The sequence below is a fragment of the Macadamia integrifolia genome, unplaced genomic scaffold, assembly GCF_013358625.1.
Source record: "Macadamia integrifolia cultivar HAES 741 unplaced genomic scaffold, SCU_Mint_v3 scaffold1747, whole genome shotgun sequence".
NCBI lineage: Eukaryota > Viridiplantae > Streptophyta > Magnoliopsida > Proteales > Proteaceae > Macadamia > Macadamia integrifolia.
The window spans coordinates 287-11580 of record NW_024868333.1 but is presented as its reverse complement, the minus strand read 5'-3'; the positions used below and the strand labels follow the sequence as shown (position 1 = coordinate 11580).

General features: G+C 37.5%; 1 protein-coding gene across 1 annotated transcript; it reads right to left on the bottom strand.

Annotated features, from left to right (window-relative positions):
- Positions 1 to 2769: 2769 nt before the first annotated feature.
- Positions 2770 to 4785, bottom strand: LOC122064747 (probable polyamine oxidase 5). The gene has a single exon (XM_042628504.1). It carries the CDS (start codon positions 4672 to 4674, stop codon positions 2941 to 2943), a length of 1734 nt encoding a protein of 577 aa, XP_042484438.1. The 5' UTR covers positions 4675 to 4785; the 3' UTR covers positions 2770 to 2940.
- Between the last annotated feature and the right edge of the window lie 6509 nt (positions 4786 to 11294).

Below are 11294 nucleotides of genomic sequence, written 5' to 3'. Positions count from 1 at the left end.
AGACCATATCAATTTGTTGACTACTACGAATCAAATTGACATACACAACAGTCCATTGGGGCATTCCCTTAAAAAGGGGCCTCTAAAGTGAGGGAAACCGAGGACATATCAGCTTGATTACCACAATTTCAAATTGACATCCATAACGGCCACTAGGGCTACACTTTCTTCCAGGATCTCCAACTAGTGATTCGTTACCTTTCCTAATGGGGCTTCACTCTAGCACCAAGGCACTCCTTCTGTTAAAAGGTTTGGAATATGGCTAATCTGATGCCACTGATATGAACCTCAAGAGAACTCATCCTTAAAAGCCAGTTTGTAAGGTGAGAAAACCTAAAACTTAATCAACCCCCAATCAAGTCCCTTGAAAACTTATGTGGGATCAACCTTCCATATGACTGACATGAGATGGTAACAATCTATGCTTTATCCTCCTTGGGTCTTCAATATGGCACCTACAGACTTTACGTAAAATGAAATTTTTTTACCATCATATCCTAGATTATAATGTAAACTGTAAACAAACAGATGCTCGTCTTCCCTCCCAATCCTCTTTAAAAAGGTCGAAAGGCAGCTGTCCATCAAACAACAACCGACAGCACAAAGTTACTTACAACTCCCAAACAAAAAAACCAAACTAACCTTTTGGTGTGTCCAACCTCAGCCAACCCCAAGATTTCAACCTTTTACTGTGATTGTTTCTTTTGACTGGTAAAAGGTCAATCCCAGAGAGAGAGATAGATTTCGGGTAATCTATAGGCTATCATGAATAAATGATAAATTGTACATTTTTGTTGTAGAATTTTGGAATCTTTTGAAAGTGGGTTTGGGGTTATTTTAGGTGGGCAGTTTCAAAATCCAAAGCTGACTGGAAAAGCTACAAGACATGAAAGAGGGAGAGGGGTGGGACCTAAGAAAGCCATACCTACTACCATAGCCATAGGCTAATATCTATAGAGGGGAAGCCTAGATTCCCTCCCTCTTTAGCCTCTAATATTATACCAACACATGGGACATGAGGCAATGTGCAGTTCTATTGGTAGGCTCTCATTCGACTAATCTTCTTTTAATTTTTAAAAGTAGAGCTTAAGATACTCATTTGATAACTTAGTTAAATCATCTCTTGCCCCAAGACCCAATTTCCTATTTTCCTTTGTTGGCAAAGTATAAAATCCCCATATGACCATGTCTCACCATTGTTTAATGGATCCTAAGTAGACCCCCCCCCCTTTTTTTTTTCTTTTTCAAGACATATGAATAGATGGAAGTATCCTTGATCCCATTTGAGAACGAGAGGGACAAATAATTCAGTCAGAGTAGCTGTTGAATCATGGTTTGAGCAACATCATTACTACTGGTTAGAACTTAAAATGTTTAAGAGTTATAAAGAGGTCTTTGGTGTCTTCATATATTTGAGGAGTTATATCTGGAATTTTTGCTTTAACGTTTTGGGTTGGACCTCCAACATGGTATAGAAGTTCGCTCAAGTCACTTTGTTATCTTTCCTCATTTGTCTATCTACATGTATAATCAAACATGTCAAAGCTACAATGAAGGAACAGTGCAAAAAATAGATGAATTTGAAATTACACCATATATCGCCCGACAAGATCCGAATCCAATCAATCTGTAAATATTGAGTTTGACCAATACGAACACCAGTACCGACACCTATACCTAAACCTATAACCTGCAAATGACACCAATTGTTCTCTAAATGTGGACCATATGGAAATAAAGATGGTGATGGTGATGATGGTGACGGTGATTCTTGTACTTACCTTCACCTTCAGAATTTACTTTCTTTTCATATGGTTAGAAAATAATCATTTTGATTAATGACTACTAACAGAGTAAGTACCAGTTAATATCCTAATGAGTGTTACTTGGACTACTTGAGCCTAAAGTTCTTTGTTTGGGAGGTGAGAGGTAAGTGGGATTGCAAAGTAATGTGTACTTAATTAATCATTCTTTCCTTACAAAATTGATGACAGAAATTTTTTAACTCCTTCCCCTTTAGTCTCCCCAAAAAGATAACATCATGTTGGGAAGGGGAGGGACTTGGATATTGGAGGATGGAGATTCTCATTTGTTTGTTTATCAAAGATTGCTGAATCAGAAAAGGACGTAGTGCCAGATTGTTCTGCCCTTTTGTACACAAAATCAACAAAAAAGATTTACAGAGTTGTATACCCACGAGAGTTGCAGAGGAAAGAAGATGAAGATGAAGACAGCTTTGTGGGTTTGAGGAGGGAGGAGGTAAGTGCCAAAACTAAAACAAATAATGGAGTCTCCATTCAATATGAAAAGCTCCTTTGATCTTGACTAGTCATTTTCCTTTTCCCCTCTCCCTAAGTCCCAACAAAGAAGTCTCAGCCCACATCAGACCTTTGGGGATGCACTGACTATGTCACCAGTCTCCCAGTCCCTAGTACCCTTTAAGCAGTAACATCACTATTCTGTATTTATGTCACACCTCTTACTAAGCTGCTGCTATGGCCAACAAAATTTGCAGAGGAAAGGAAGACATCCCAAGCTGGAAAGGACCGGGTTTATCGGATCCTGTCCAATTAAAGGAATTAAGAAACACAGAGAGGGAGAGAGACTTGACTAGATGAGATCATGAGATTGAGATAGCAAGCTCTACCTTTTGCTTTTCTTCTTCTTTCTTTTTTTTTTATTTTTCAAATATACAAATGCCAAACATGATCTCAAATTCTCAACAAAGTTAGCTTCTTTGAAGATTATAAGATCAGATGAGAAAAGAAATTCCCAAACAAAAGTATCCAACAGGAAAAAGGAATTTAAACCCAAATTAAAAAGATCTTAAAAGAAGGTTCTTTAATTTAATACATAAAAAAAAAAAAAATTATTAGTAATAAGACCCAACCCATCTCTCTTTCTCTCTCTTGCTCTGTCATAAGGTGTTGGGCTAAAATTCTACTGTTCTAATGGTGCAAGAGATCCTAAAGCCCCACCACAGCAATAATGTTGGAGGATTCTATTAGCTTCCCTTAGACCACTGAAATATGCTCCATGGGTAGTAGAGTAATGTGTTCTGTGTGTAGCTTCCCCTGCAAATAGAATTTGAAGAGGCAGCGGAGAAGTTCCTTCAACAGTGTCACTGTTGCTATTTTTTGGCAATGGCTCTGCCATTAAATCTAAATCATCGCCGCTTGAACCCACTGCTACATAACTGTAAGAACCCATGAACAAAGGATTGCTTCCCCATTGGCTCCTTAGAGCTTTAGTGAACTTTATCTCCTTCCCATGACTATGATTGCAGTAACTCACACACCCATTGCTGGTTTTGGGCTCAGGATCTGAAAAGAAATTAGAGACTGTTGTGGTGACTCCATTTAGAATTTCATCTTCTTTGAGTGACTCGAGCTCTAGAGCTTCTTCCCCAGCAAACCAAGAGAGGACGACATTAGAGTTTTTGTAAATTGGACAGAGTGAAGCTGTCTTCCGCATCCACCAGGGGATCTTCTGGTGTCTGGTTTCTGAATCAGCCCGGTGGAACACCATTTCCAGGAAGGGAAAAGTTTCAAGATTCTCACTTTCTCGACCAAATTGCAGAAATAACTTGTTAACGACGCCAAACCCGAGCCTTGAAATTGCTTCGGTCTTGAAAGAGGGAAGTGGTGGATTAAACATACCTGACTTTTCCCGAATCCCTGCTTTGAGAACCCCCAACGACACAGTCACTATGACATGATCGGCCACCATTTCTGAACCATCTTCGAAACAGAGTCTCACAGGCCTGTTACTGCTGCAACCCCCATTGCTCTGCATCTCCAAAGACCTCACAACACCTTCTGGCTGCCATTCGATCCTCTTAACTTTCCTACCCAGTTGGATCAAACCCGTGGGAAGTGCAGACGCTAGCCACTCCACAATGCTCAAGTATCCCTTCGCAATGGTGATCTGCTCACCTGGGAACTCACGATATTCGTTCTCGGCACTGAAATCCAGGGTTGAGAGGTCCGCTGCCGAAGTATAAGTCCTCTCCGTGCTCTCGTGCATCGCAAAGATCGCTTCTTGGAGCTGCTTCGTGCTCCAACTACCATACCCACTGACATCGTCTCTCTGTTTCACAGAAACCCAGTAAGCTTCAAGGGCCCGTCGGAGGAAAGTACCAATGCCGAGGCCCTTCTTATGGGAGGACATTTCAAGAGCTTGAGCTGAAATTGCATGATAATCGACATCGAAACCGCCATTGCTGCTGTTCTCAGTGGCCTCTTCTTCTTCACTCAGCTCCCCCTGAGCGAACTCCATCATATTCCGGTAAAGAGTAGAAATGGGTTCGATGATGGAGGGATGGAGCTGAAACCCACCTTCGGCTACTGTTACTGTGTCTTCGGAGAACCCGTCCATGCGCTCCCATGGCTGGTCTGACTCCAACACATGGATTTCTTGGGCAATTTTGTGAATGGGGCTTCCTATGATGCCATGGATCCAAGTGGCGCCCATCTCAATTTGGTCACCACCGAACTCCGATGTGTGAATTCTCCCACCAATTCTGTCTCCTCCTTCCACAACGCAGAGCTCAAATAACTCTGTTGCAGCGGTGGCACTATAAAGCTTATGAGCAGCTGTTACCCCTGCCATTCCTGCTCCTATGATCACGATTCTGGGTTTTTTGGCCACCATAGTTGCAGGTTTCACAAACATACAACAACACAAACAGAGAAGAGAGAGAGAGAGAGAGAGAGAGAGAGAGAGAGAGAGTTGAGCAAAGAACAGACCAAGTCAGAGAGGAGGAAGCAGAGAGAGAGAGAGAGAGAGTGGCGTGGTGTGTTTGGTTGGATTTTAAGTATAACAGGGGATATATAAGTAGGCAGGGAAAGGGTGAACGTTTGTTAATAAAGATGGGAATCAAATTAATTTACTAATTTTATTTATATTTTATTTCATTTTTATTTTGTGGCAATATTTTATTTCTTTTGCTCAAATAAAGACGAGGCACTCCTTTTTCTTAGATCTTATTAATTAAACATTTAGATAAGAGAGATAACTTCTAACAAGAACTTTAAGGATAGGGATTAGGGAATCACATTACCCCTTATCATCAGAGTACTCAAAGTATTCAATCGTAAACTACCAAGCTCAAGGTTTTAGTTCATGGTATTAGAATGGATGTGGACTAGTTTCAAAACCGATAAAATAGCAACATAGTCGATTATGTATTGGTTGAATCGATTAAAAAATGTACTCTTTTTTTTTTTTGGCTGACATGAGCTACATGTATTAATATCACATTTTTATTGGCTGATCCGATGTCAATACCTAAGACCATATCAAGTTGTGATGTGTTAATTATGATGGGGGAAGTGTTTCCTATGGGGAGCACAGTCCCTGAGTGCGAGAGTCGAGAAACATACAAGGAAGCTTTAATAGGGATATCATTTTGCATTTCTAGGGGTGGGGTGGTCATTTTGCACCCTTTCCCCTTATAATGAAATGTGTGGATATGAACTTAAGGAGGAGAAGATGGAGACCAAGAATTACATGGAGGTTTATATCTTTTTTTGGTAAGAAAAGAAGAAGCTTTTCCTAATAATAGAAAAGAAGAAATATTTTAAAAATACCCCATTTTAGCAAGCGGTGTAGCAAAATCTAGTAAAGTGGAGAGAGAGATGGCTCACCCGTAAACCTGCATGGAGGTTTAGATATTTTTTCAATAAGAAAGAAGCAGCTTTTCCTACTAATATAAAGGAAGAAATATTTCAAAAATATCCCATTTTGGCAAGTAGTGTAGCAAAGTGTACAGAGAGAGAGAGAGAGATGGCTCACTTGTAAACCTGCAAAATATATTAGTTAGGAGAGAATTTCATTTTAATATATTTTTTTTAATATTAAGATGAGAAATTATCATTTTAAATAAAAATTGTATTGACAATGAAAAACCCATGGGACCCAAAGATCCAACTATATGTTAAGCTGCAATATGCTGATTATGATTTAATATAGACTTTAGGAGGAGAAGAAGAAGAAGAAGAAGAAGAAGAAGAAGAAGAAGAAGATGAGATATATGAGGGGTTTGCAATTTTTTATTTTTTATTTTTTATTTTTTTATTATAGGTAAAGAGGGGAAGTAGATGACAGCCATGAGGCTAGAATTGTGGTTGGTAGTAATAACAATTTTCATTTTGCAAAGTGAAGTGTGAGAGAGAGATGCCCAGATGAATTCATTCTTTTTTTTTTTTTTTTGTAATTTTACATTGAGAACTTGCCATTTTAAGCAAAGAGGGGGAAAAAAAAAAATACCCATTCAAAGTATCCAATTATTTAACTATCAACAATCAAGATGTGATGTGGATATTATGATCGAATATGACCTAAGGAGGGGAAAGGAAAGGAATTACATGAGAGTTTACATCTTTAGTATAAAGGAAGAACCTTTTCTTAATAATAGCAAAAGAAAAAACATTTCATAGAGCTTTCATAAGAAAAAAAATCATAAAGACCCCATTTTGACTGGTAGTGAAGCGAAATAAAATTTTCATTTTGCGCACAAGTACACACACAAAAGATGTGCTATAACTATCAACTTCAAGTTGTGATGTGCTAATCAATCGAGGACAACATAAGAAGGAGAAGGAGAGGGAGAAAATAAAGAATTATATGGGAGTCTACATCTATAGTAAGATAGGAAGAAACATTTCATAAGGACCCTATTAGCAAAGTCAAGAGATAGATGGCTGACCTGCAAACCTGAACAATTTACTTAATTTAGAGATAAATTTCATTATGATTTTTTTTTTTTAATTTTAAAATGAGAAATGATCATTTTGCATAAACATTTTACCAACAATGAAAAACCCATGGGACCCAATGTATTCCAACTATCAATTATCAAGCTGTGGTGTATTATTATTATCGATATAGACTTGAAGAAGAGCACGGGGGAAACAAAGAATAATGAGGATTTACATCTTTTCTAGTAAGAAAGGATGAAGTTGTGTAGTGAGAGAGAGAGAGAGAGAGAGAGAGAGAGAGAGAGAGAGAGAGAGAGATTTCATTCTAAAATTTTGTTTTAATTTTAAAATGAAATAATTATTTTTGGAAAAAATATTTATGGGCATAAAAACAAGGCAAAAGTTTTTCTGGTCGGCACTGCAGCTAACCGGATTGGTGGTCGGGAGTAATTTCATCCCTCCGATTGACATCAACAAATCTCACTCCTTCATTAATTTTATACCCCATACTACATAACTCACTTTATTTCGAGTGAAATACGATCCCAACATAATACTTCCTAAGGAATACAGTCTCATTCTGTTTTGACATTTGATTCTCTCCCGTCGATAGCTTCATTCCGGCTGCACCTCCATTGCCCTAAATCTTGGTTTATGGGTTTCGGGTCAAAACTGTTGCCCCTTTCAAGCCCTCTCTCTCCCATCACCAAGCTTGATTGTCGGCAGCCTAAGGCCCTAAGGCTTCTCTCTGGTCAACTCTCAGAGATCTCGCATGGCGGTATCCTTGGATACCTCATCTCCTGCATGCAACAAGGTAACATACCCTTGATTTGCTGAAGCTCACCATGTCGATGGTATCTTCTCCTCTACCAAGCCCTTCCTCCGAGAAAACGCTATTGGAGTTCTCTATGCACCTGTGTTGATACCCTCCTGGAGAATCGAAAGCCAAATGGTCCGATGTACTCGCCCTAACCTGATTCTCGATCCTCAGGCACCCGATGTGAGAACTTCTGTTCTTGCTTTTCCCAATCACTGTTCCCCCAATTTCTTTTTCTTTGAGGATTTGACTCAATTACCTCTTCTCTTTTACAAGCACTTTACACCGCGGTGCTAGTTGACTTCTTCTCAATTTTGTATTTCAGTTTTCTTTCTCTTTCTTCTTTGTCTCTGATACAATCAGTTCAGGGAAAGAAGGAAATGGTAAATTATCAAAATTCAGAATAGTGGGTCAATAGGGATGAAGACAATAGAAAAAGATGGGGGTAGCAATTTGATGCCTCAGATCATACGGATATATTCTTTATATTTGATTATCTCGGTTCAGGTTTTGGTAATTTATTGTTAGGATTTTTTCTCGGACCATAGATTTGAAGCTCTGTTGAAACTTGGAAGTAGTCCCTCCTTGAAACAATGAGGGTTTCACTCACCACGTTTCAAATCCGATTTACTGCTGCTGATGAGAGACGAACCAAGAGGGATAAATGAGGAAGGGAGAAGAAGAGAGAGGATCGAAGAAAGCAGAACAGTAAGAAAGAAGTGGGAGGAGGAAGAAATGATCGAGCAACGAGGGTTTCTTCACTCACCGTAATACGTATATCGTTCTGCTGTTATATTAATAGTATAAATAAATCAACAATTAGGATTTGTTTGTTCAGATCCTACGGTCCAAAATATACCCTCAAAAGATTCTTAAATGGAATGTCCGACCAGAAAACCCCAACCCTAAAAACAATATCCATAATATTATGGATTTGCAGAGCAAGTTGATACTGCCACCCCTCTCTTTTTGGGTCACAGCCCCCACTCTTGGTGCCCTCTTGGAAAAAATATTTATGGGCCTATGGGCCTTTTAAGCATTGACCTCAAAAGAAGGATCGAAGAAATCCGAAGAAACCCTAACCAATCAAATAACCAATACGTGGAGTAATTCCTATTCAGTCTTCTGTTAATATCTACTTAGAACTCAGTAGAAGCAACAATGACCTCAATAGAAAGGGGACCATCTATTTGACTTTTGCTTGTTCTAAAGTAAATTGAAATCAGTTGAGAACAATCTCAATTCCGATCGATTTAGATCAAGGTTTGTAATCTCAGTTCTTGAATTGAGATTGGTCTTAGTTGATGACAATCTAGATCACCTTGGATCGGATAGATTTGATTTGAATTAATTGATTTTTTATATGAAAACTAGGGTTGTCTTCGATATGTATTGTCAGAATAGATTTTGGGTCTATAACGTATTTTGAAACTTTATTGTTTTCTAATTTTCACACTTCATAATGCATTATCAAAATCTATTCCAATAATATATACCAAACACAGCCAGGTTAGAGCCTATTGGGATTGATTCTTCATTGATGTGAATGGAAACCAAGCCAATCCCAATTCCAGGTTTTTAATCCTTGATCGAACCCCACCCACCACAAGCAACCAAAGAAGTGCCCAACCAGTACCATCCCAAGAACTCATTTATTACAAATGGGTTAGGATCGAAATGCTCAATTTAGGTCTAGTCTCTGACCTAATCATTCGTTTTAATGAATGATCAGGTTGAAAAGTTTCACATGGTTGACAAGTACAGGTAGAAGTCAGATAGGCCTAGGGTGTCAAAAGTGGACCCACACTAGTAACTCTGGCTTGAATCCATTGGTTGAAACCCAAGATTGATTTATCAAATATTAAACATGTCAGGTCCAAGCATCGATTGATTAATAAATGAATATTTTCAATACAAGGTAGTAGTCTGACAATTATCCAAACAAGATCAATAAATAATGTGTCCAATCGACAAATGACCATTTATAGCCCAATTAACCTGTTTAAATCCATATAACTTAATTATAATCCATTGAAGAATCATTCTTTTTTTTTTTTTGATGGAACATTGAAGAATCATTCATGAAGAAGAAAAAAGATAGCTAGTATTCATGGCCGATTCAAAAAAAAAGTTGCAGGGGATTTGACATAAATCGAATTCGAGGTCTACCGATTTCGAAAACCCTTCATGTTTTTCTAGAACTAATATTAACCACATATAAAATTGTACTAGTAGTAGCTCTTAGGATTGAGGACATGGATCCATTTTATTGATGTAGGAGATTAATTAAGCTAATCTAATGATCTAATCTAATATAGTATAGGCTTAAGAGATTTGGTCCATATGAGTGAACAGTGAAAGTCAAATGGTCTAAAAAACTCCAACTTTAAAGAGCTACTAGCTAAAAGCTAAACCTTGGGGTCTTTCTATTATTTAGTTCTTCTATTATATAATATCATTATCTTCATCAAAGACTCTGCACATATGATACTTATCATTTGCAACAAAATCAGTTAATATTAATAATAAAAAATAAAAATAAATCTTTCTCATCCCTTGTTGCTTTTAAAATCATCATGGATCTTGATTTAGCTTTGCTTAGTTGGTAGCCAACATTTTCTTATGTAATATATACATATGCCAACAGGATTTTTAATTAATTATGTGATTATTTAATATAATTATGAAAGGATTTAAGCCTTAGGACTTAGGACTTGGGAGTTAGAGGAAGATAAGAATTAATTAATTAATTAATTAATAATAATAATAATAATAATAATAATAATAATAAGGCATGAAACCTTTGTTTGTCAAAGACAATGCTTCTTCCTTGTATTGCTCCATATAGTCTCTCGAGTTGACACTGCTTGTTTGCTTTCCTAGAGCACCTTCCCTCGTCTCCCAAAAAATTTCCAAAAATATTTAAATATTTAATTAGAATTTTATGTTAAAGGAAATAAGGAAGTACAAGCTATCAGTATGTTCTTCTATATACATATCTCTTTACTAAATAAAGCATGTCCCTCTTCTCTCTCCTTATTAAAAATAATGTTTTGCGTCTCATTATTGGTTTGGCAGTAAGATGCCGTTATAAGTAGACAAACGTGTAGATCCCTCTCCTTAAAATAAAAAATTAGTGAATGGTTGGGTTGGATTTAGAGGTCTACCCTCAACCCTATGCATATAAGTCATATTCCAGTCTTAGATTAGGTTCACTTTGAAATTAGGTTTCTGAGTTGGGTTGTGTTTGGCTTAATTACATGGTATATTGTTCAGTTTATATATTTCTCAGATCCAAAGGTTGATCATCCTTGTATCTTTTATCTAAGAGAAGACTAAGATTGAACTTAAACATTAGAAAAAATGTTCTCTATGTCACAAGGGAAGCTTGTGCTAGCATTCTTTATATCTCTCTCCTCTTTACATGAAATGACTTCACTGCCTTCTATGTACGAAACCATTTTACCACATTTCATTGGTACCTTCTCCCTAAATATTAATATCAGATTTGTGTCTAAGATCCATTCAAATTAGGGCTGGTTGGATATGGAACGATCATCATGGAACCAATTCAAATATCCCAATGGTTGGCCTTGGCCATGTTGTTCCCAAAAGTTAAATTGTTGTAAAACAAAAAGCAAGAGGCAAGGCCCATCTATATATGGGCCCCCAAACAACTCCACGTGATGGTGCAAGGCCCTGACTGTGTTGTCATTGTAAGTTGGCTAATCTGTTTTACAGAAATTTGGAACAAAGCTAACAGCAAAGAAAAAAGC

What these genes read in the sequence shown, in the direction of transcription:
- LOC122064747 (XM_042628504.1), bottom strand. Translation starts at nt 4,674, where the DNA reads ATGTTTGTGAAACCTGCAACTATGGTGGCCAAAAAACCCAGAATCGTG.